Source organism: Scyliorhinus canicula, chromosome 9 (genome assembly GCF_902713615.1).
Source record: "Scyliorhinus canicula chromosome 9, sScyCan1.1, whole genome shotgun sequence".
Taxonomy (NCBI): Eukaryota; Metazoa; Chordata; class Chondrichthyes; order Carcharhiniformes; family Scyliorhinidae; genus Scyliorhinus; species Scyliorhinus canicula.
Window position 1 is genome coordinate 69121829 of NC_052154.1, and position 27058 is coordinate 69148886.

At 44.9% G+C, this 27058-nt stretch overlaps 1 protein-coding gene across 1 annotated transcript in view; it reads right to left on the minus strand.

The window, feature by feature from the left end:
* The window catches only part of rspry1 (ring finger and SPRY domain containing 1), a 99220-nt gene that overhangs the window by 15172 nt on the left and 56990 nt on the right, over positions 1–27058 (minus strand). Inside the window, exons 6-10 of the mRNA XM_038806861.1 lie at positions 13333–13399; positions 9944–10075; positions 6597–6712; positions 2313–2456; positions 1606–1717 (exon numbers count right to left, since the gene is read on the minus strand). Coding sequence (XP_038662789.1) covers positions 1606–1717; positions 2313–2456; positions 6597–6712; positions 9944–10075; positions 13333–13399 — 571 coding nt within the window. The remainder of the gene's footprint in view (positions 1–1605; positions 1718–2312; positions 2457–6596; positions 6713–9943; positions 10076–13332; positions 13400–27058) is intronic.

The window sequence follows — 27058 nt, forward strand, 5'->3', positions numbered from 1 at the left end:
TTGCTTGACAATTTTGAGGGATAGTTTGCCCAATTTTAGCACAAGTCCCCAGATATTAGTTCAGAGGCAGCTAAGAGCCAACTAGATTGTTAGGAGTCTTGAGTCACATTTAGACCGGCCTGGATAAGGATGGCAGGTTTCCTTCTTTGAAGGTCATTTTCAGCTACTTACCAAGCTTCCAAGAAGTGCATGGAGAAGTCTTTAATTATATCTCAATTTTAACATTAGCAAATGTGATCTCTCAAATTTCACCATTTCAAGTAATAACTTGGTTGAGAATTTGGCGGCAGTTTCGACAGAACTTCGGGTTGGGGGAAGGGTCAAGGGAAATGCCGATTCGGAGGGATTTGATTCGGATTTGAGCCAGAGAAGTGGGATGGAAATTTTTGGAGATGGGAGGAGAAAGGAATTAGGACACAAAGATTTGTTTTTTCGGGGTCGTTTTGCAGGATTGAAGGAGCTGGGAGCGAAGTATGCATTGGAGCAGGGGGAAATATTTAGATACATGCAAGTTCGAGACTTTGCCAGAAAGGAGATACAGAGCTTCCCAGTAGAGCCGGCCTCCACATTGCTGGAGTAGGTGATGACGACAGGAGGAGGAGAAGGCGCCGCTAGAAGGGATCAAGGCAAAGTAGGAGGAAGAGTTGGGAGAGGGTATGGAGGAGAGGGTATGGAGGAGAGGTTCTGGTGTGAGGTGCTCCAGAGGGCAAACGCTTCCACCTCGTATGCGAGGTTGGGGCTGATACAGCTGAAGGTGGTGTATAGAGTGCACCGTACAAGGGCGATGATGTGCCGGCTCTTTGAGGGGGGTAGATGTGTGTGAACGTTGCGGGGGGCCCCCACAAACCACGTTAATATGTTTTGGTCCTGTACAAAGCAGGAGGACTACTGGAAGGAGGTGTTTAGGGTAATCTCTAAAGTGGTGCACGTGAAACTGGACCCAGGCCCTCGGGAGGCCATATTTGGGGTGTTGGACCAGCCGGGTTGGAAACGGGCGCGGAGGCAGATGTTGTAGCCTTCGCCTCGTTGATCGCCCAACGGCGGATCCTGTTAGAGTGGAGATCAACCTCTCCACCCTGTGCCCTGGCGTGGCGGGGGGACCTGCTAGAATTCTTGACACGTGAAATGGTCAAATTCAAACTGAGGGGAAAGATGGAGGGGTTCTACAGCTCATGTCCATTATTCACTTTCGAGAACCAGATCACATCGAACATTAGTTTGCCGGGGGGGGGGGGATTTTCATCATATCAGATTGAGAAGGTAGACAGCCAGAGAGTTGTGGGGACAAGGAAGCAAGAGGGTGATCAGGGACACGCACACACCGGGTCCTCAACGCCACGCACCAGCAGTGCTAAACACTGCTGTCATGCCGCCAAAAATGCTGATCAATACTACTCAATCATTAGAAAGCAAGTTCCAGGACCTTGTGGGCTGCATAGTTTTGCTATTTAGAGCTTTCAAGAAGTAGAGAGATATGTTCATTATATTCCAATTTTAACATTAGCAAATGAAATACGATAAATCCCAAAAGTGTCTAGTAATCAGAAACTGAAAGCTAGAATATAAAGTTCAGTATGCCTGATTGAGCAGCATTTAACACAGTACCTTCTTTCCAGCAAGGGTGGATGTGTGGTTCACTTCTGGCATTGTACCAAATCAGCTGCCGGCAGCCATCATATGCACACGAGTATTCATCATCTCCAATCCCATAACCTTCCTTTAAAAGAACACACACAGCAACTAACTAAAGTACTTCACTTTTGAAAAAGTTAATTATCTCAATGTAGCCCAGGAAGTAGTTTCTAGGATATTGCGACCAATAATTATAGATATGTTTACCAAAATAAATGTTTGATGTATTGAATGTTAGAGGTTAGGAAATATAGATGAAATTTCAGCAAGGTACAATTTATTCAATTGAATAGCGTTGACTGTATGCAAGTGATCACAGGTTACCATTTTGACAGCATTTGCTTACAAATAAAAGGGGATTCCTACGCTTCCCACAGGTTTATCCAAACCAGGAAAGCTCCAGGTTAGATTCACATGTATGGAATTTGGGATGGTGCAAGGGTACTGAAGTAAAAAAGGACAGATTGATAAGGCTCATAACCATTTTGCAAAGTGCACAACCAGGCAAATTTGGAATGGGTTGAAAATAAAACGTATTACCCACACTTTAATGAACTGATTCACGACATATCATCTACAAGAGTCTAGTGATGCCACCTGCATGAATTTCCTATCAAAATTTAGAATTAAAAAATGTGGAATTGGAGTTTTTTGTTCACTTGAGTACTTTGATAACTTACATGATTAAGAAATTTACTATCCTTGGTCGCCCAACCAATCTGCATTACACCAGAAGTAATTACAGTTACTTCATAGTACCAAATTCCAGAGTCCACACAGAATGTACATCGGACACTCTCAAATGAGGATGCATCACATCGTGCCTGCAAGAGAAAACACATTGAAACTCAACTTATGCAATAACTGACTAGATTCAAGCCCAAATTTTCATGCATTAAATCAGAATACCAGCAAAATTAGAATTCAAAATTGAGGAAGGATGCTTCAGTTATACCAGTGGCGGGCAACGTGCAGCCCAGGAGCCACATGTGGTCCATCAGAGGTAGCACAACCTAGGAGACATTTTGTTGACCATTGCCCACACGCAGGGTTGCCACATTCCACTGGTTTCCATTCATGTTGTTTTTTCATATCTGTACAACTGAGTGATACGCACATGAAGAGAGGTGCATGTCGATTACACACAGCATTGACTGTGAGAATCATGCGCACTCTCAGAATCCAATCAAGTATAAATTCAAGGGCAGCACAGTGGTGCAGTGGTTAGCACTGCTGCCTCACAGCACCAAGGACCCAGTTTTGATCCCGGCCCCAGGTCAATGACCGTGTGGAGTTTGCACATTCTCCCAGTGTCTGCTTGGATGTCACCCCCACAGCCCAAAACGATGTGCAGGGTAGGTGAATTGGCCATGCTAAATTGCCCCTTAAGTGGAAAAAAAATAATTGGGTACTCAGTATTTATATTCGACAACTTTAAAGCAGAACTGCTAAATTGCCCAATGTTCAACCCCAGCCTATTTAATCTCAATCAGGAAAACTGTGAGCAGGGTTCAACAGACTATGATTAGTGTGTTGACAGGTAGACAAGTTTTTGATTTTGTACTAGGTCTGCACGAAGAGCAAAGCAAAAATCTGGTAGATCTGATCAAAATGGAAATGGTTACTTCCATCTTTTACAAAGGGTACATCCAACAACTTCACTTGGTCTAAACTGCAATGTCAGCTCTTCAGCTTTATAAACTGCATTAACTATTCCATAACATGACAACTTGACAAAGCCTACAAAAAAAGGGAGATAGAAACAGAAATCTTTAAAAAGAATTCTCCATCCCAATTTCCCCTATCATCTTCTCACTCCTGAAGCTGCAAATGCATGCCCAATGTACTCCTGGGTAATTCAGCAATTCAGCCTTCCATTAACCCAGTCTCCATAGTCAGTTTCCAAAAAGAATCAAGTGCCAGTAATTGACAGTTGGCTTCATGGCTACGTTTTCCCTTTCTGGACTCAGAATTCCTACAGTGCAGGAGGCCATTCAGTCCATCGGGTCTGCACCGTTCCTCTGAAAGAGTATCTTAGCCTGTTCCCCTGCCTGATCCCCATAACCCCGCCTAACCTGCACACCTACACAAAGGGGAATTTTAGCACATCTGTGGACTGTGGGAGGAAACCCACGCAGACATGGCGAGAAAGTGCAAACTCCACACAGACAGTTACCCACGGTCAGAATTGAATCAGTGTCCCTGGCACTGTGCCACCCCTTGACATCACAACTGGATTACACAGTGCTTTTCTTATGGAATTGCTTTATTATCATAATCATCCATTCTAATATTAAACTGAAGTCGTCACACATGGCTACAGGTGCTTTAAAACATTTCAATGTCAGGTAGAAAATCACGCATTGAGCACAATAGGATTACAATGCCAACATCCTATTTAATGCCCTGTTGAGGTCAGCTAAAGACTGGGGGATCAAACCAGAGTGCTGGTTTGTGTGTCAAGGTACCACACACCACAGAATATAACTACCTCACCTCACCACCTCCACAATTCCATCAGTGGATAAAATAAACAGTTAGTTAATCCAGTTATGCACGAGACACAGTGGGTGCAAACCATGAAGTACTGGGAGCCATGTAAAACTTAAATCATTAGTTTGCATACATCTCTATCTTTGGACAACATATCTGAGGTGCTTCTCATGCTTTATCCACCAATACAAAATGCTACTGAACCAGTTCCAAAGCCCTGAGCTGACAAAATTCAAAGAGGACAAACCAGACAATAAGAAATTAACACAGAGAAAAGCAGCTCCATAGCCAAAGTAGATCATGTTGACAGGCCATAGTTTGGATATTGCTGAATTAAACAATTGGAATAATTCATTAATGTGTATTCAACAAATTCAAATGTTTGTGATGCAGACAAACTTCCACTTTCATGAATAAATCCCAGCAGTAAACTTGTGCGTAATAGTAAAGGTAAATTGAAGGGCAATAGAAATGAAAGGATTTTGTCTTCATTAGAAAATTCTACTCAGACAAAAAAGTCAGCCTGCAAATTCATTACTTGTATTCTATGCCATGGATAATAAAGGCAAGAATCCAATATGACTTTTTAACCACCTTATTTAGCTGTCTTGCTGCCTTCAAGGACAGACACCCAAAGGTCCCTCTGGCCTTCTGTACTTCCTCGCGTCCTACTGTTCATTCCCTTGCCTTGTTAGCCCTCCCAAAATGCATCACCTCACACTTTTTAGGGTTAAATTCCATTTTCCACCGTTCTGCTCAGCTGACCAGTCTATCTATATCGGTCTGAAATCTACAGTTTTCCTCCTGACCATTTACCACACCGCTAATTTTTGTGTCACCGGCGAACTTAATGATCAACCCCCCCATATTTCCATCTAGATCGTTAGGTACACTACAAACAGCAAGGGTCCCGGCACCAATCCTTGCGGTACACCACTGGACACAGACTTCCAGTCCCCAAAAAAATCTTCGACCAATACCACTTTCTATACCCCTCTAGACAATCAACTTTTTACCTCCCTGTAACTGCCTTCCTTTTTTTCTCCTTATCCAATCCTTTCCCTTGGCAGACAGGATTCTCTGGACCCTTTGGTCCCAACCTTTACAGGAACACGTGGGCTTTGTACTTGTATCCTTTTGAATGACTCCCACTGCTCTGATGTGGATTTTCCTAAAAGTAGCTGCTCCCAATCCACTTGAATCAGATCCTGTATTATCCTAGTAAAATTGGCCTTCTCCCCATTCAGAAACTTTATTTCTGGTCCATCTTGGTCCTTCTCCATAACTACCGTAAATCTTACTGAATTATGGTCACTATCACCAAAATGCTCCCCCACTGACACTTTTAACAACTGCCCGACATCATTCTCTAATGAAGGCCAAGTAACACCCCACTCTTGTATGACTTCCTACGTGATGGCTCAAAAAGCTCTCTAGGATGCACTTTAAAGAATTCCACCCCTCTTGGCCTTTCACACACTGCCTATTCCAATTAATACTGGGAAAGTTGAAATCCCCAACTAGTGTTTTTACACTTGAGATTTGTTTTTTCGCTCATGGGATGTGGCATCACTGGCCGAGGCAGCATATGTTGCCCAACCCGGAAGGCATTTAAGAGTCAACCACATTGCCGTGGGTCTGGTGTTACATGTAGGCCAAACCAGGTAAGGATGACAGATTTCCTTCCCAAAAGGACATTAGTGAACCAAATGGGTTTTTACAAAATAGACAATGGTATCATGGGCATCATTAAACTTTTAATTCCAGATTTTTAATGAATTCAAATTCCACCATCTGCCCGATGCTCAAGCTCTGAAATCCAGCTCTCAAGCTGGTCAAACCAGTGGCACTTCCTACAAATGTGGTCATCCAAACTGCAAGGAGCATCTAGGAATTCCCACATACTGCAGACCGTACAAAACACAGGACTGAACCTGTTATACTTTAAAAGACGCTTATGAAATTAAGTTATTTTTTAAAAAGCTAGTACTCTAGCTTTTCGTTAACATAGCTTTAAATTGGAGCAAAACAACTTACTCACTGCTTACCAATCAGTTCTGTCCAGCTCTAGGTGCACTTTTGTCGCTTGCATTCTTTTGTCTGTGTGATTACTTGTGTGCAAGTTTGATAAATAATTTTGACTTGATTATAGTCTGACCAGAAAGGTAGTTGCTATGATAACTAGGAGTGGGGGCAGACTGCGCAATTTCCTCATGAAACCTCACAATAAAAGAACAATGCAAATTGCGTTACATTATTCGTATTGCATGAAATAACTGTCTATGGATTTTTTTCCAATATATGGAATCAGATTTTTTGTCTCAGTTCTATATTTTTTGGCAACAGTAACAAATATCGCATTGTGAATTGCAATTTGAGCAAAATTCAGATTTCACGTGATCCCCGATACCCCCAAAAATGTTAAGGAAATAAAATGAATTTGTGTAACAAATAAATAAAAATGCACTCACCTCTAGTCCATCTGGTGAAATTTTGAGGTATTCACTAACGTCATTGCTGTTCAACATAGCATTAACGTGGCTGAGATTTACTTTCTCATATGTGAACTGCCTTTTCGGTTTCAAAACTGCATTATATTAAAAAAAAGAGAGCAGGTTGCATTAAAGGGAACAGCATGCAGAAACATTGTGTTGGTCAGCAAGGATGCGAAGAGTAGGAGACAATTCTAAACTGGTTAGGCCATGCACTCGTGCAGAACTGTGATATACATGATACATCCTCTCATCAAATAGCTGCTTTTAGATTTTCTTAATCATATTATTTATATACAGTAATTGCAAGTCCTAAACTTGCAAATTCTAAACATGGTGAGGATGGTCAGTGTATGAGCTGCGTAGGACAGGTTAGGCATCACTTCTGAAGTTGCCTCTAATTTTACTGGTTTTCACATTGTTCAGCTTTACTTCTAATTGTCACATCACTGTTACCGTGTATTTTTGTGAAGCCATCTGTTGCTGTGATAGGCTTTCAGGAACCGCAGAAAAGGAATCGCTGCAGTCATGACTTGTTTTTTTTTTAAAAAGATACTTGCCACTATATTTTTGAAGAGGGGAATAAATACACATGCTGGCATTCTGATCTTGTGCGGTATTTTTAAATTTTTGATATACAAACCATGCATTAGTTGGAGAAAAAAAAGCTTTCCTCGTTAATGACCGGTTACACCTTCAATAAAAATTCATGAAGGGAACAGGAGGCGAGTCAGGTCAACTGTTCTTTTCAGGAAGTGAGAGTTCTAAATACTCATGATCTTCAGAGAATTTTTCCTTTGCCTGATCTCAGTTTTAAAATGGACGACCCATTATTTTTGAACAGTCAAGGGGCAGTGAGTAGCACTGCTGCCTCACGGCGTTCAGGTTCAATGCCAGCTCTAGGTCACTGTCCGTGTGGAGTTTGCACATTATCCGCGTGTTTGCGTGGGTTTCGCAGCCATAATCCAAAGATGTGGTTAGGTGGATTGGCCACACTAAATTGCCCCTTAATTGGGCAAAATGAATTGGGTACACTAAATTTAGATAAACAAATTAAAGGTTTTTGAACAGTCAGCCCTAGTACTAGGTTCTCCTACAAGAGGAAACATCCTTTCCATCTCCACCCTGTCAAGACCTTTCAGGACCTTATATTTCAGAACCTCTCAGGACTTTAAAGCTCCAGCAGATACAAGGTAGCCTGTCCACCCTTTCCTCATAAGACAGCCCGCCCATTCCAGGTATTAGCCTGGTCAACTTTCTCTGAACTGCTTCCAATGCATTAGCATCCTTCCTTAAATAAGGTGATCAATACTGTACACAGTTCTCCAAATGTGATTTCACAGGTGCACATGACCTCCTTACTTTTGTATTCCATTCTATTTGCAATAAATTAAATATTCTATTGGCTTTCCTTGCTATACCTGCATCCTGGTAGTCCTTGTGATTCATGAGGACTCCCAGATCCCCTTGTAACTCAAGAGCTCTGCAATCTCTCACTATATAGATAATATGCTGCTCTTTTACTCTCCCTGCCAAAATGGTCAACTTTCCCACACTGTACTCAAATTTGGCAGATCATTGAGCACTCACTTTATCTATATAGTTTTTAGCCTCATTATGTCGTCTCGACAAATTACTTTCCGACCTATATTTGCAACAGCAGCAATTTTAGCAAGGTTCCCACTTAGCCCTTCATCCAAGTCATTTATATAACTTGTACACAGTCGAGGTCCCAGCACTGACCCTTGCACACCACTTATTACTTCTGGCGACCTGAAGACGACCCATTTATGTCTACCCTCTGCTTCCTGATAGCCAGCCAGTCTTCTATCTCTGCAAATACAAGGCAGCACAGTGGCTAGCATTGCTGCCTCACGGCGCTGAGGTCCCAGGTTCAATTCCGGCTCTGGGTCACTGTCTGTGTGGAGTTTGCACGTTGTCCCAGTGTTTGTGTGGGTTTCGCCTCCACAACCCAAAGATGTGCAGGGTAGGTGGATAAGCCATGCTAAATTGCCCCCGAATTGGAAAAAATGAATTGGGTACATATATATATATATATATTTTTTTTTTTTTATAAAGTCCATGCAAATACGTCACCCCCTACACCAAGGACTTTTATTTTCCACAACAACCCTTGATGCAGTACCTTTTCAGCTGCCTTATGGAAGTGCAAGTACAGTACATCCACTGGTTCCCCTTTATCCACAGCACATTATTTCCTCAAAGAACTCCATAAGTTGGTTAAACATGATTTTGCTTTGACAAAACCATGCTGACTCTGTCTGATTATTTTGAACTTTTCAAAGTGCACTGCTATCAATTTTATAATAATAGCTAACATTTTCCCTAGGGGATGTTAAGAAAATTGGCCTGTAGTTCCTGCTTTCTGTCTCCCACCCTTTTTGAATAACAGAGTTACATTTGCTATTTTCCAATCGAATGAGACCTTCCCCGAATCAAGGGAGTTCTGAAAAATGAAAACCAATGCATCAACTAACTCATGGGCCACTTCTTTTAAGACCCTAGGATGTCGTTAATCAAGTCCTGGGCACTTGTCAGCCCGCAGCTCCAACAATTTACTCAGTATAATTTTTCTGGTGAATGTAATTATCCCCAAGTTCCTCCCTCCCTCGAATATCCTGAATTACAGCCGCTTCTGGTACGTTGCTTATCCTCCATAGCGAAGACTGATGCAAAACACCTGTTCAATTCATCTACCATTTCCTCTTTTTCCAATTCTCCAAATTCATTTTCTGTAGGACCAATGCTCACCTTGTTAACTTGCTTCTTTTCAAAGTATCTGCATAGCTCTTACTGTTATAATATTTATAGTTAGCTTTCCCTTGTACTATAATTTTTCCCTCATTATTAATCTTTTTGTAATCCTTTACTGACCCTTACATTTTGTCAATCTTCTGGCATTTCCGCTATCTTTGGATAATTTATTGCACAAGGCGTCCATCATAAAACAGCATTCTAAACCGTATGACCCACAACTTGAGAAAATCATTAGGATACAACTACTGAGATTTAAAAAAAATTATGTTATGAAATGGCACCTTTATTAGAAATTAGTGGAGCAGGGAATATAGATGGCTCAACTTGAAGAACTAGGACGGTGATTATCCTGTGTAAAAGAGACACGTGGTTTCTTGGATTAGTTTTGATCACCTGAACTAGGATGGGCAGGGGCAGAAGAATTACTAAATCTGTCAGTACATTAAGAATTTTCAATGGATGTAACATCAATAACTTTATAAGTTTCCAACAGAATGTTGCCAAATGCTTTAGTTTGTGAGATGCAAGCAATAAAATCTCAAACTTACACAAATTATCGAGGCTCCACTGTGCACAGAAGCCAACCTGCCTTTTCAGGAAATCCGTGTGATTTACCCAAGACTCCAGCGTAAGCAGTTGATCACTAATACACGACTCAGAGACTGTTAATTTATTTTCACCTGCAATTAAAAATTGCATTGTTTCAACAAGTGTCCGCTGCTGATAATTTAATCAAAATATTTTATCATGCTTTACCCACAAGAACTTTCATTTGATAATGCTTGTAGTTATATAAATCAGCATTAAATTACGCAAATACTAAGTAAACAGAATTTGTTCTCCAAGTTTAAAAATAAATATTTAAATTGTGTAAAAGGTGTCTATATACAATTGAGTAATAAGGATTTGTAGCAGCATTCCTGACATCTGATGCAATAAATACATGTGCTGATTTCGGTTTGCAGTTTGTTTTGTTTCTTTTCCCTTTTTGCACGGTTATGTAACTTGTGAATTGCGAAATACAAGATGTGAAAACCCCAATAAAAACACGTATAAATGATGTTTAGGACTTCCAGTGGCGGCCATGGAGTGCGCGGTCACACACTAAAGCAGTCGCTCCCACTAAAGGTGGCCTTTCCTGGTCCTTTCCCTGTCTGAAGGTCAAGGTTTCTGGATGGAAAGATGTGTAGGAGTACCTGAAGAAGATGCAACTCCTCTGGTGTGGCTGGTGGATGGATCCACGAACTAGGAGTGGGATGAGAAGAAAAGAGCTGTTGGAACAGGAGAGTCTTCGTGGTGTGCCACAGGTTAAGGTGGCGGAGGGCAACTGCATTGTTCTGCCCACCCAGTGGTCAACAGAGCAGTTAGTGGAGTTTCTGAATGCTAAGTTTGGACTGCAGAGGGAGGCAGCTGTGGAAGACCTGGCCAAAGTGGTGGAGCCGATTAAAATAGGGATCGAGAGTGTGGAGCAGAGGCTGGAGGCTGCAGAGGGTCGGCACGCTTGTGGCCAAAATTTGGAGCAGTTGATGGGGGAGGGGGCCTTTGAGCAGCCTCTGGAGGTCGACCGAGTGCACAGGGTACTGATGAGGTGGCCGCAAGTGGGTGAGCCACCACGGGCAATGATGGTGTGGTTGCACATTTTTCTGGATAAAGAAAAGATTCTTTGGTGGGCGAGGAAATGCACCTGGAAAGGGTATGAGCTGCGGGTGTACCAGGACCGGGGTGCAGAACTGGCAAAGAGGGGCGCCGGGTTTAATCGGGTCACAGTTGCCCTCTTTAAGATGGGGTGAGGTTTGGGGTACTGTACCCGGCCTGCCTCTGGGTGACTTTCTAGAAGCGCGAGTATTATTTTAGCATGCCAGAGGAGGCGATGGAGTTCATGAGGGACAATGGACTAACAGGAGAAGGAGGAAATAAATGGTGGTTAGATCATATTTGGATCAGAAGTCGGCATGATACTCTATTACCAAAAATAATAAAGAAGCACTGGAGAAGTGCCAAAAAGGATGATGCCAGAACAGAGAGCGTACGTTGTAAAGAAAGAAAAGGACAAGGTGACCCTACAGCGGTCTTCAAAATTAGGAAGAGAATCAAGAGGGTAGATGCAGCAAAGATGTGTGAGAAATCCAAGACTAGGGGCCATAAATATACATAATCTCACTGATAAATCCAAGAAGGAACTCAGATGAAACTTTACTCAATGATGTGAATGTGCAACTCTGCCAGTTGAAGTGATTGAGGCTAAGAGCATAGAGACATTAGTGGGAGCTAGCCAAGTACATTAGGGAGAAAGGAATAAAAGAGTGGGTTTTGTGGGGATGATATGTGGATGAAGTAGACTGTGGGCTCCTGCAAAGCATAAACACCAGACACATCTGTTGGACTGAATGGTCAGTTTTAGTGCTGTAAATTTTGTGATGAATTTCACCCACACATTAATTTTTCAGAGAGCTACATTGGTGAAAATCCATCTTCTGGATGAGACATTTAACAGCCATCCAAATAGCCAATCTCATGGATTTAGATCCCTTGATACTCCAGTACAGAGCCATACAGGCAAATTGTTCAATCAGATTGTTTGAATCATACAATCCCTGAAGTACAAAGAGGCCATTTGGCTCATTGAGTCTGCCAATCCTTTGAAAAGTGCACCATACTCGGGCCCACGCCCCCACCCTATTCCTGTAATCGCAACCATCCTTTTGGACACTAAGGGACAATTTAGCATGGCCAATCCACTTAACCTGCACATCTTTGGACTGTGGGAGAAACTGGAGCACCGGGAGGAAACTCATGCAAACACGGGGAGAACGTACAATCTCCACAGACATAATCAAAGGCTGGAGCTGAATGCGGGTCCTTGGCGCTGTGAGGCAGCAGTGTGCCACCCTGAAGGACAAGTATTGGTGGAATTTTGTTTGGAAAGAAGGTTTGAAAGAGAAAGGAAAGTATGAGGGAAATAAGCAGAGAGGCATGATTCCTGGTGTCCCAAGTTACTCCATCACACAATGATGGAAATAATAATAATAATAATAATAATAATAATAATAATAATAGCTTATTGTCACAAGTAGGCTTCAATGAAGTTACTGTGAAAAGCCACTAGTTGCCACCTTTTCGGGGAGACCGGTACTAGAATAGGTCTCCAACACAAGATTTCTCAAATATTAACTGCATTATTGAACAATGATGGCTGCTGAGTGGAGGCCTGGTACTTTCAAGGTCGAGTGGAAATGTCATGAATCTATTATTATTAGGAAAAAGGGGAATAAATTTTTACAGCAAAACAAATTCTTCTCCAATAGATTAGATTTAGGCCCAACTCATGCATGAATATAACACTCCCACAGTGATTTATGCTAAGTGTATAGTTCTGGAAATCATTAAATCAATTAGGAAACTTTTGTCAAGTGAAAAGGACAAATTGAGCTAATTACAAGGTTGGTTGACTGAATTTCCAATAAGCCCACTTGACTTTCGTGCAAACTGAACATAATTGGCTGGTCTTGTTACATGTTGTAACTCTGCAACAAGTACAAGACCATTGACTATAATGAAATTCCAGGGCACTCTGCAGTCAGAAGTGGCTGAGGCAGCTGGACTACGTCCTTGAATGCTGCTAAGCACAATCACCAAGTCAGCCCCAAGAATTGCAAGCAGAGGCAGACGTTCAAAGGCATGAACTCAAAAGTACTGACTTTTTTGTGTGGCTAGATGCAGTTTCTAGGAGACTAACCTTCAACACTTGAAGACTTCTGCAGGACTGAAAGCCTTGTTAAACACAATTACTTTTAAAGACTGCCATGAACCACCTTATTTTCATACAAAACTGAATATGATGGACAGAGTTAATACAATGCAGAATTTGACCGCAAATTTACTTTGTTTTAAAAAAAGAATCCTACCAGGGTTTGTTTCTATACAAGCAAAAACTTACTTGTTTGTGCAAACTTTTCCAGGGCAATAAGGGAGAAAAGCATGACTGTGGGGTGAGACTGCCCACTCTGTAATATTAAAGAGTCAAAAAGTAAATATAAATTTACACAGATTTAATTGATATGCCACAAATATTTTTAAAATGTAACTTTAAAATAAAAGAAAAACAATTTGGACTTGGTCAATTGTGAAACACAACATTTTGACAGAGGATATGCAAAGAGAAAACATATTTACATCGCTTCGGCTATATGAAACAAAAATAAATTGGTTTGAAAACAGTGACAAATTTCAAAAGTAATTCAATGGCCGTCAAATACTTTGGGGTGCCCAGATAGAGTAATAAATGCAAATTCTTTAACATTAAATTATTTTAACACATTGAGATTAAAAGTGGGGCAATGTTAAATAATTAAACTGCAATAATGCATGTATCCAAGTAATCATAAAATTATAATCACATTCTACCAGTTTATACTCAAGTACATATTCTCTTGAAATATTCTATTTGAAAACAACTAAGGTGAAATAAACTGTCTACTCTACAGCCTCACATATAGAATTAACCACAAGCAAAGATAAAAGCAATTGCATCTCAACTTCAAATGATAATTTACTCAGTTAGGTCATCTGTAGCCTCTGAAAGAATAATTGTTTTAGGTTGACTTATGATATTGGTCATCATGTCAACAAATCAATAAATGACAGATGGATTTTTACTGTACATCCTGCAACAATAGTCACGGAGCAGTTTTCAAGAAATTGGTTTCAATTTAGCAAGATAAGTGTTAGATGAAAAGTATTCACATACACCAAGACTCTCAGGAACATAACAGGACTATGCCATTTAGCTCCTCCCGCATGCTCCACCATTCAATGAGGTCATGCTTGATCTGTGACCTAACTACATTTGCCCACCTTTACACCAATAAAATCTAAATCTCAGATTTTAAATTAATATTTGACGCAGCATCAATTGCCTTTTACAGAAAGGTTCTAAACTTCTTACCACACTGTGTGAAACTGTCTCCTAAATTCATTCCTGAAGTTCATGGCTGTAACCTTTAGACTACACCTTGAGATTGAGACTCCTCACTGGAAACATTGTCGAGCCTCTGTATTCCCTTTAATATTGTAAACTTAAATGAAATCCCCTCTTGACTATCCAAATTCCAAAACACGCTACATTCATCCATGTAATCTTGCCTCAGTTTAATCTAGGAGTCCAGGCACGAGTCTGGTAAACCTACTCTGCGCTCCCTTCAAGGTAATATAGCCATTCCAAAGCATGTACCCAGAACTGTTCACGATCCTTTAGGTGTGGCTCAATCACACAATACAGAAGGCTACGGGGCCTCACGGTAGCATGGTGGTTAGCATCAATGCTTCACAGCTCCAGGGTCCCAGGTTCGATTCCCGGCTGGGTCACTGTCTGTGTGGAGTCTGCATGTCCTCCCCGTGTGTGCGTGGGTTTCCTCCGGGTGCTCCGGTTTCCTCCCACAGTCCAAAGATGTGCGGGTTAGGTGGATTGGCCATGCTAAATTGCCCGTAGTGTAAGGTTAATGGGGGGATTGTTGGGTAATGGGTATAGGGTGGATACGTGGGTTTAAGTAGGGTGATCATTGCTCGGCACAACATCGAGGGCCGAAGGGCCTGTTCTGTGCTGTACTGTTCTATGTTCTATGCTCTATGCTACTCCAAGAATTGAGAAAGAGCTTCAATAACTGTTATTCAGTAAGAGGCTTCAGAGTTAATTTTAATCTTTTTATTATTCCAGTATGGCTGTATCAACTCATTTATCAATATTCATTATTAGAGCAGATGCAAATTCTAGTTACTTGTCAGCTAAAGAACTAATAGCTCGCCTTAAGTCAGGAACCAAGGCAATATCAATCCAATTAAAGATCACGCAAAAGTAGAGTGAAATGGTTACTGAAGTAAAAGTTAGGAGAGCAATTTTAAAAGCATCATGTATAACTCTATTTAGGAAATCCAAGCAGAACCACCACTTTATTGAAAAAAAAATCAGAAAACAGTTAGACAAAAGCTGCGATTCAGCTCAAAATTCTGAATGCAACACAGTTGACATATTGGTAACTCTGCATGCAGTCCACATCAAGACAGAGTGTCCAAATGCAGTACAGTAAATCAATGAGAATACTTTGCATCTGAAAGGTCCCTAAAAGGAAAGCAGAGTAACACTGCACCACTATTTGCTTTAATAAAATAAAGCCTGGTGTGCTGAAACAAAATATCAGATAAAGAGGTATTATCAGTCTACTGAAGGAATCAGTGTTTAAACTTGATTCTTTTCAGAACACCCTTTACTTGAGTATTACTGTGCTGTTATCTGGCCTCCACATTGGAGAAAGAATACAGTGGCACAAGAGACCCTGGAATAAAAGTTTGTGATAATGATTTCAGAACAGAGTTCAGGAAACAATTAACAAGCTTTGCTCTAGATGGTGGACCTGATAAGAGGTCTTTAAAATTTTAATGCGGTTCAATAAGACGTTTGTAGAAAAACATTTTTTCAGTTGTATCGCTGTAAACAAAAAGACATGCTGTCAAATCTTTTCATCTCTCACTCACGAGAATAAATTCATAAGACCAGAGTCCACTCATTAACCAATCAGCAACTGTCTTCACATGGAGTATAAATTGTTCCTTTTGAGATTTAGTATTCTTATGAATCTGCCCTGCTGCATACAAGACAAAAGCCATGACAGCATGAAGTTCTGCACTACAAAGTGACTATTTGTTTTCAGTTGTGTGGGAGCCTGAAACTGTGGGTCATAAATATAGATTATGGGGTAATTTCGTTAAATGGCGAGGATATGTAACTTGCTACCATGTGCAGAAATTAAGGCGAATAACAGATGCATTGAAGGGACCGTTATGACAAGAAGGCAAATGGTATGTTGGCCTTCACGGCGAAAGGTTTGCAGTGTAGGAATAGGGATGTTTTCTGCAATTGTATAGCATTGGTGAGGCCAAACCTGGAGTAGTGTGCGCAGTTTTGGTGTCCTTATCTGAGGAAGGAGGTTCTGTCGGGTGAGAAAATGGTTAGATTCTATTCATTGATTCGGAGTTATGTGGAGAAATGATATGGGGGAGCCTTCGGAAGCCAAGGTATGGGAGGCGTTGAAGGCAGTGGTCAGGGGGGAGTTTATCTCGATACGGGCACATAGGGAGAAAGTTGAACGGGCGGAGATGGATAGACTAGTTAAGGAGATTCTTCAGGTTGACAGGAAGTATTCCCCGGCCCTGGAGGCAGGGTTGTTGAAGGAACGACAGAAGCTGTAGATGGAATTTGGAGTGATATCCACAGGGAAGGTGGTGGGGCAGTTGAGAAAGGCGAGAGGGACGGTGTATGAATATGGGGAAAAGGCCAGGAGGATGTCAACACACCAGCTTAGAAAGCGGGAGGCGGCTAGGGAGACAGGGAGAGTGAAGGATAAAGGGGGAAAAACACAATCATGGACCCAGTGGGGGTGAACGCGATGTTTAGGGAATTTTATAGTAGACTGTGCGAGTCGGAACCCCTAGCCGGGGTGGAAAGGATGAGGAGGTTTTTGGAAAGTCTCGAGTTTCCAAGGGTGGAAGAAGAATTGGTGGAAAGTCTCGGGGCCCTGATTGGGCTGTTCGAAGTAGTGGAGGAGCTGGAGGCTATGCAGTCGGGCAAGGCCCTGGGGCCGGACGGTACCGGTGGAGATTTACAGATAGTTTTCAGGGGTGCTAGAACCCTTGCTGGTAAGGGTATTTAATGAGGCTAGGGAGCGAGGGGTACTTCCCCCAACGATGTCACAGACCTCAATCTCCCTTATCCTGAAGCGCGAGAAAGACCCGGAACAATGCAGGTCATCCAGACAATCTCCCTTCTGAATGTGGACGCCAAATTGTTGACCAAAACCTTGGCCTTGAGAATAGAGGACTGTGTTCCAGTGGTGATAGGAGAGGTTCAGATGGGATTTGTGAAAGGGAGGCAGTTAACGGCCAACGTCAGAAGGCTTTTAAATGCGATTATGATGCCTTCCGAGGGAAGGGAAGTGGACGTCGCCACTGATGCGGAGAAGTCCTTTGATGGTGTATGGTGGGAGTACCTGTGGGAAGTCCTGGGTCCTTGACCCCACCGAATTTTGGGAACTACTACTGGGCGGCGAACATAGCAATGTTCAGGAAGTGGGTAGTTGGTGAGTGGTCGGTATGGGTGTGGGTGGAGGAGGCATCGTGTCGGGGCACTGGTAACGGCACCTCTGCCGTTCTCCCCGGCTCGGTACTCCACATGCCCGGTGGTGGTGGCGGCTTTTAGGGTGTGGGGACAGTGGCGGAAGCATATGGGAGTGGGGAGCAGCAGTATGGGCTCTAATTTGTGACAATCACCGGTTTGTGTCAGGGGGCTAGATGGAGGTGGTGGCAGCGAGCTGGGACTGAGCGGTTAGGGGACTTGTTTATTGATGGCAGCTTTCCATGCTTGGAAGAGGTGTTTGAGCTGCCAGGTGGGAATGGGTTCCGCTATCTGTAGGTGAGGGATTTTGCACAGAGGCAGGTCTCGATCTTTCCGCTCCTACCGCCTCAGGGAATACAGGACAAGGTAGTTTCAAAAACGGGAGTAGGGGATGGGAAGGTCTCGGAAATTTATAACGAGCTCATGGAATGAGGGAGAACTCCGATAGGGGAGGTAACACGAAAATGGGAGGAAGGGTTTGACAAGGAATTAGAGGCGGGTCTGTGGAAGGATGCCCCGAATAGACTCAACGCGTCCTCATCGTGTGCCAGGCTTAGTCTGATACAATTCAAGGCATTTCACAGGGCGCACATGACTGCGGCCCGCATGAGCAGGTTCTTTGAAGGGGTGGGAGGACGGTTGTGGGTGGTGTGCGGGTGGGCCCGTAAATCATGTCCATATGTTTTGGGCATGCCCGAAGCTTAGGGGATTCTGGCAAGGATTTGCCGATGCCACGTCAACGATATTGAAGATACGGGTGTCTCCGAGTTCAGAGATGGCAATTTTGGGTGTGTCAGAAGGCCCGGGCGTCCAGGGGGCGAGAGTGGCTGACGTTTTGGCCTTTGCTTCCCTGGTAGCCCAAAGACAGATCTTACTGGCTTCACCCGGAGGTGGCAGCCGTTTATCAAATTCTTTAGCAAATATTAAGCTGTCAGCAGATATAAAAAAGGGGGAGGGGTGGTTGAGGCGAATTGGTGAGTGGAGGATGGGGGCTGGGGAACTGTGTGTGTAAGCCATGTTGGCTGGGTGTGATTGCTGGTTGGGGGTGTGTTACTTACGTTGTGTTTTCTCTTGAAATTGTTAAAACATTTCAAATGCGTTTATAAAATGTTTTTTTTTTTTTAAAAAGGATTATATTCAAACAGGATTACACAGGGTAGATTCAGAAAGAATGCTCCAGAGGGTGGGGGAGTCCAGGACTAAGGGTCATAGTTTGAGGGTAGTCGGCAAACCTTTTAGGAGAGGCGAGGAGAAATTTATTTATCCAGAGTGGTGAATCGGTGGAATTCATCACCACAGAAACTTGTCAAGGTCAAAACATTGTGTAATATCAAGAAGGAATTAGATATAGCTCTTGGGGCTAAAGGGCTCAAGAGATATGAGAGGAAGACAGGCGCAGGATATCGAACTTGATGATCAGCCATGATCATAATGAATGGTGGAGCAGGCTCGAAGGGCCGAATGGCCACCACCAGCTTTTATTTTCTTCTATGTATGTTTCTAAAGTATACGAGGAAAAGGGAGTAGGATATGTTCACCCTCTCCAGGGCGTCCGACCACGTTCCATCCTCAATCTCTTCCTCCCACTTCGCTTTGAGCTCCTCTACTGAGGCCTCCTCCTCCTTCTGCATCAACTGATAAATTGCCGAGATCTTCCCCTCACCGACCCACGTCCCCGAGAGCACCCTATCCTGCACCCCCCTTGGCGGTAGCCGCGGAAACTCCGCCACCTGCCGCTTAACAAATACCCTGATCTGCATATACTTGAAAGCATTCCCAGGGGGGAGGTTCCACTTCCCCTCCAGTTCCTCCAGAGTCCCGAACTTCCCATCAAGGAAGAGGTCCCCAATCTGTCTGATGCCTGCCCTGTGCCAACTCCCAAATCCACCATCCATTTTCCCCGGTGCAAAACGGTGATTGCCCCGTATCGGGATCCAGACTAAGGCCCCCCCCCCCCCCCCAATGCCGCCTCCACTGCCCCCAGATTTTGAGGGACGCCACCACTACCGGACTCGTGGAGTACTTTGCCGGGGGGAGTGGAAGTGGGGCCGTCACCAAAGCCTCCAGACTCGTACCCACACAGGACGCCACCTCGAATCTCTTCCATGCGTCACCTTCCCCCTCCATCACCCACCTGCGAATCATTGCCACATTCGCCAGCCAGTAATACCCACAGAGGTTGGGCAACGCCAAACCTCCTACCTCCCCTCTTCGTTCCAAGAATACCCTGCTTACTCTCGGGGCCTTCCGCGCCCACACGAACCAGAGAATAGACTTATTCACCCTTTTGAAAAAAGCCTTCGGGATCAATATGGGGAGGCACTGGAAAAGAAACAAAAACCTCGGGAGCACCATCATCTTAACCGACTGGACCCTGCCCGCCAACGAGAGCAGCAGCGCGTTCCACCTCCTGAACTCTTCCTCCATCTGCTCCACCAGCCTCGAAAGGTTAAGCCTGTGCATGGCCCCCCAGGTCCTAGCTATCTGGACCCGAAGATATCTAAAGCTCCTCTCAGCCCCCTTCAACGGGAGCTCACCTATCTCCCTCTCCTGATCCCCCAGGTGCAGGACAAACAGCTCACTTTTCCCCACATTGAGCTTGTAACCCGAAAAGTCCCCAAATTCAAGTATCTTCAACACCTCTGTTATCCCTTCAGCCGGATCCGCGACGTACAACAGTAGATCAGCAGCGTACAACGACAGCCGGTGTTCCTCCTCCTCCCCCCCCTCGCACAATCCCAGTCCAACCCTTCGAATCCCTCAGCGCCATGGCTAGGGGCTCAATCGCTAAAGCGAAGAGCAGGGGAGACAAGGGGCACCCCTGCCTCGTCGAACCTACGGTTGTTGCAGGTGGGAGCTTTGTCTGACATTTTGGTCAGGCCAAATTGCTGCCGCAGTTGGTTCCAGGATTGGAGGGTGGCTATCACCACCGGGCTACTGGAGTGTTTTTGGGTGGGGATGGGAGTGCTACCGTGGCGAGGGCCCGGAGGGAGGTCCCCACGTAGGAGGCCTCCTCCGCGCGCACCCACTCGTCCTCTGTTATGTTAGGGGGCTGTCCAGGATGGCCGTTGTCGCTGCTCTCTCCATGTGGTCGGGTCCCTGCGCTCCGGGGTTTCCCTTTGTCCCGGGGACACCCGCCATGGCCGCCCACTGTGCGGCCGCCACTCGGGTAGTCCCCTGCACTCGTGGTCTCCCTTCGCCCAGGGACCGTACTGGGTGGGTGCTTGCAGCGGTTCCTTGTTTTGAGCCCTTGGTTGTGGCACTTTGTAGCCCTGTTCCTTTTCTAGCCTCGTTTGTCCCTCCTTCCCTGCATCCCCCTCCCCGGTCTCTTGCTCCCTATGTACCCCCTGCCCCCGGTCTCTCCCTTTTCCCTCCTCCCCCGTATACCCTTCCTTTGTCCCTCTTTCCCCTGTTCCTGTCCCCGTTTGGTCGAAGAGGTAACTTGACAGGTCTTTAAAATTATGAAGAGCTTCAATAGAATAAATGTGGTTAAAGTGAGTCCAGACTAGAAGCCATAAATATGCTAGCAGCTTTACTCTGTGGTAAACTGTGGAACTTGCTATCACATGCAATAGTTGAGGCAAATAACATAAATGCGTTTGAGAGGAATCAAGATAAGTACACGAGGGAAGATGGAATACAACAATGTGTTGATGAGATGAAGTACGGTGGAAGGAGGCTTGTGTGGAACATGAACATGGGGCAAAGACCTGTTGGACTGAATAACCAGTTCCTGTCTGTAAATATCAAGCGTGTAGCATGTTTACTTAATAAATACACGGTGTGGCCTTAAAGAAACATTGCTGCTCTTCAGTAGCCAAATAATTGTGGAGAATGCTTATGTGATTGTAAAACAGTATCATCTATAGTGTATGATCTATATCATCTATGTATCATCTATGAATAGTGTTATGGTGTGCCTTTCACTGTAGTACGTGCTACTCTGAAGGTGCTGCATAGGGCGCACATGACAGGGGCCAGGATGAGCCGGTTCTTTGGCGGGGAAGACAGGTGCGGGAGGTATTCGGGAGGCCCAGCGAACCACACCCATATGTTTTGGGCATGTCCGGCCTTGGAGGGGTTTTGGAAGGGGGTGGCGGGGACTTTATCTGAAGTAGTCTAGGGTCAAGCCGGGCTGGGGGCACGCGATTTTTGGGGTAGCTTCGGAGCCGGGAGTACAGGAGGCGAGAGAGGCCGGCATTCTGGCCTTTGCGTCTCTAGTAGCCCGGCGCGGGATTCTGCTACAGTGGAGGGACACGCAGCCCCCGAGTTCAGAGGCCTGAATCAACGACATGGCTGGGTTTATCAAGCTGGAGAAGGTTAAGTTTGCCCTGAGGGGGTCGGTACAGGAGTTCTTTCGGCGGTGACAGCCTTTCTTGATTTCCTGGCGAAGGGGTAGAATGACGTCACCTTCAAAAGGTGGGGGCAGGACGGAGGGACACTGTCAGTCAGGGACCTATACACGGACAGCAGGATCGCAACACTGGACGAACGGACGATAAATTTCAGCTAGCCAGGGGGAACGACAGCTTAAAAACTTCCTATGAAAGGAGACAAGGACGTACCCACAACCACCACGACACTACTGGAAGAACTACTGGACGTAAGCATACTAGACAAAGGAAACTGTAGTGACATGTATGACCGACTGATAGAAAGGGCCGACACCAGACTGGACGCAACAAGAAAGAGATGGGAGGATGACCTGGGGATTGAGATAGGATGGGGACTCTGGGGTGAAGCACTGCATAGGGTCAACTCCACCGCCACGTGCGCAAGGCTCAGCCTGACGCAGCTAAAAGTGGTACATAGAGCCCACTTAACAAGAACCCGTATGAGTAGGTTCTTCCCGGAGGTGGAGGATAGATGTGAACGGTGCCAAGTAGGCCTGGCCAACCACGCCCACATGTTCTGGTCTTGCCCCAGACTTGTGGAGTACTGGACAGTCTTCTTCGAGGCCATGTCCAAAGTGATTGGGGTGAGGATGGAGCCATGCCCGAAAGTGGCGGTCTTCAGAGTCTCGGACCAGCCAGATCTATTCCTGGGGAGGGTGGACGCCCTTGCCTCCCTGATCGCCCGCCGTAGAATCCTGTTTGGCTGGAGGTCAGCAGCACCACCCAGAGCTGCAGACTGGCTGTCCGTTCTCTCGGAATCTCTCCAAATGGAGAAAATCAAATTCGCCATCCGAGGGTCAGACGATGGCTTCCACAGAACGCGGGAGCCATTCACGCAACTGTTCCGGGACCTGTTTGTGGCCAACAAACAAGAGGAAGAATAGCCAGGCAGCCAAGAATCAGGGGAAAGTAGCCATGGCATGAAAGGGAGAGATAGACCGGGAGGGAGGGAGGAAGGGGGGAACACAGCTAAACCGGAGGAAAGAAAGGCGAACCATGGAGGGGGGTGGGACAAGAGAGGAGAACCAGCGAGGTGGGGGGAGCAGGATAATGGGAGCCGGAAGGAAGGCACGGGGTACCAAGATACCAAAACGAGCATGACATCTCCAGGAGCGGGGAACGAGGAAAATAAAGACAGAGGACGGGAGGAGCAGCAGAAGCGAGCACTAGACGGCAGCGAGATCCATCCGGGAGAAGCAGGCGACAACAACACGAAACACAGCCAAGTATCGTACACTGTAATTATCTCCCCGGCACCCAAATGTATATTTGCCTCCCCAATATCCCCCCCCCCCCCACAAACAGTCGCCTACTTACATGTTGTAAATAATATTGCCAGGTGTACAGAGCTGGCGCTGTCGAGCTGGTGCACAATACCCTACCAGTTATTCTATTTCATTTTTTGTTTTTGTTTTTTTTTAAACTATGTACTATTTTCTTCTCCTTGGTATGTTTGGGTGTGCCCTCCTCTTCTATATATGTGTGTATATATTTTATATATATATCTATATATATGTTTCTTAGCCTGTGTACATAACTGTAATGTTCAAAAACCCAATAAAAAAACATTTATAAAAAAACAAAGTTACCTCTTCGACTTCTTTCCTAGAGAAATAAGCTGGCAGTGTCAACTGATAGTCATACCGCTCACTTCTAATATTACTCGTGTAAATCTATTTTTTGTATATCCCTGCCTGTAATATGGAGACCAGAATGCAGCATAGAACTCCCTTGGTTTACCATAGTCCTCTAAACACCTTAACTGTTAAGATGATGATTATAAACTGCCAAAGGTTTACTCGGATGGTTTATGACATCTAAACCATTCTATGAGATTACTAACTTGTAATCACATACTTGTAGTCAAGCTTTTCTGTTCGATTTTTGATTACCAAGAGTTCAATTGCACAAATTCATACGTGCATCTGGACTGTATGTGAACCTACCTGCAAGTTAAGGCAGTTTTGTCTAAATAAGCTTTATTCAATTTGAAAATGATTACGGATGGATTTCAAAATTAAATTGATATCCAGTCAGAAAAAAATTTGGTGCCTGTAACCTTGTGAAAAATATTCTTACATAAAGAATAATATTATTTACATAAAATTTCCACCGTTTTTTTATCCATGTCCAGAAGATCGTATTAGCCCCCATCGGCAACACATTCCGGCTGAATAATCCAAAAGATGCACGGCACCATCTCACCAGGATGGCCTAGATGTTTACAGCATGGAAACAGGCCCTTCGGCCCAGCTTGCCCATGCTGCCCAGTTTCTATGACAAAGCTTGTCCCACTTGCCTGAATTTGGCCCATATCCCTCCATACCCACCCTGCTCATGTAACCGTCCAACTGCTTTTTAAAAAGGACAAAATTGTACCTGCCTCTACCACTGCCTCTGGAAGCCCACTCCTGATGCTCACCACCCTCTGTCTGAAGAAATTTCCCCTCCGGTCTCTGTTGCATCTGTCACCTTAAACCTATGCCCTCAAGTTATGGACTCCTCCAGCTTTGGGAAAGATGTTGACTATCTACTTTATCTATGCTCCTCGTTATTTTATAGACCTCTACAAGATCACCCCTAAGCCTTCTACACTCCAGGGAAAACAGTCCCAGCCTATCCATATAACTCAGACCATCAAGTCCTGGTAGCATCGTAAATTTTTTCTGCACTCTTTCTAGTTTAACAATATCCTTCCTATAATAGGGTGACCAGAACTGAACACAGTATTCCATGTGTGGTCTTACCAATGTCTTCTACAACTTGAACAAGACATCCCAACTCCTGTATTCAACATTCTGACCAATACAACAGAGCATGCTGAATACCTTCTTCACCACCCTGTCCATCTGCAACTCCACGTTCAAGGAACTATGAACCTGTACCATAGATCTCTTTGTTCTGTAACTGTCCCCCAACTCCCTACCATTAACTGGATAGGTCCTGCCCTGATTTGATCTACTAAAATGCATCACCTCAGATTTTTCCAAATTGAACTCCAACTGCCATTCATCAGCCCACTGTCCCAATTGGTCAAGATCCTGTTGCAACCTTGTTTAACCTTCTTCACTATCCACTATGCCACCAATCTTGGATGTCCTCATGCAAACTTGCTTACCATAACCTCATACATTCTCATCCAAATCATTAAAGTAAATAATAACAGTGGACCCAGCACCGATTCCTGAGGCACACCGCTAGTCACAGGCCTCCAGTTTGAAAAACAACCCTCCACAACCACCCTTCGGCTTCGGTCGCCAAGCCAACTTTGTATTCAATCGGCTACCTCACCCTGGATTCCGTGAGATTTAATCTTTTGCAACAACCTACCATGCAATACCTTGTCAAAGGCCTTGCTAAAGTCCATGTAGATAACTTCGATTGCACTGCCCTCATCTACCTTCTTGGTTACCCCTTCAAAAAAACTCAATCAATTTCATGAGATAAGACTTTCCCCTGACAAAGCCATGCTGACTTTTCCTAATTAGCCCTTGCCTGTCTAAATGCCTGTAGATCCTATCCTTCAGAATACCTACAAACAATTTACCCACTGCAGAAGTAAGGCTAACCGGTCTGTAGTTCCCAGGCTTATCCTACAGCCCTTCTTAAACAAGTGCACAACATTTGCTACCCTCCAATCTCAGGCACCTCTCCTGTGGCTGTCGATGATTCAAATATCTCAGCTAGGGGGCTGGCAATTTCCTCCGCTCTAGCCTATCACAATGGCCCGGGACAAATTGCCCCCTGCAAACTCTACCAGCGAGAAGGACAAGAGGACCAGTATCATGGGAAGCCATCAGTTCGGAGTCAAATATCATTACTGCAGAATACCGTAGGGGGCCTCACGGTAGCATGGTGGTTAGCATCAATGCTTCACAGCTCCAGGGTCCCAGGTTCGATTCCCGGCTGGGTCACTGTCTGTGTGGAGTCTGCACATCCTCCCTGTGTGTGCGTGGGTTTCCTCCGGGTGCTCCGGTTTCCTCCCACAGTCCAAAGATGTGCGGGTTAGGTGGATTGGCCATGCTAAATTGCCCGTAGTGTAAGGTTAATGGGGGGATTGTTGGGTTACGGGTATACGGGTTACGTGGGTTTAAAGTAGGGTGATCATTGTTCGGCACAACATCGAGGGCCGAAGGGCCTGTTCTGTGCTGTACTGTTCTATGTTCTATTACAATCTGGGCAGGTACCAGCACCGAAACATCAATGCACCAACATCCTAGAATTCGATATCTAACAACAATATGCGGAAGCAAAGACAGCTGTAACTTAGGATGGCCCACTACCATTAGGCTAAGTAGTGATAATTATTCTACTCTTCTGTGTAGCACTAAAAATGCTCGGTGTCCCTCAAAATCTGGCTTCTTGCACATCTTTTGACTGTTGTACTTGTGCCTTCAGCATTCTCGGCCTCAAACTCTGGAATTCCTTCTCTAAACCTCTCCACCGTTCTGTTCAAGACACCTCGTAAAACGTACCTGCTTGGGGCGGCATATGAGTATGGGGAGAAGGCAAGTCGGATGCTGGCCCACCAGCTCCGGAAGCAGGAGGCAGCGAGAGAGATAGGGGGAGTCACAGATGAAGGAGGGAACTTGGTGCGGGGTGGCAGGGACATTAATGGGGTGTTCAGATCCTTTTACGAGGGGCTGTACCAGGCGGTGCCCCCTAGGGAGGTGGGCGGGATGGACCACTTTCTGGATAGGCTGGAGTTCCCAAGAGTAGAGGATGAGCGGGTGGAGGGTCTGGGGGCTCCAATCGAGTTGGAGGAGCTGATGGAGGCGCTGGGGAGCATGCAGACAGGGAAAGCACCGGGACGTGACAGGTTCCCGGTGGAGTTTTACAAGAAGCTTTCATATCTGCTGGGCCCGCTGCTTGTGAGGACCCTGAATGAGGCGAGGGAAGGGGGGCTCTGCCCCCGACGATGTCTAGAGCAATAATTTCACTGATCCTGAAGCGGGATAAGGACCCCCTCCAGCGTGGGTCTTACAGGCTAATTTTGCTCCTCAACGCGGATGCAAAGTTGTTGGCGAAGGTACTGTCCAGAAGGGTGGAAGATGTGGTCCCGATGGTTTTCCATGAGGACCAAACGGGGTTTGTGAAGGGGAGGC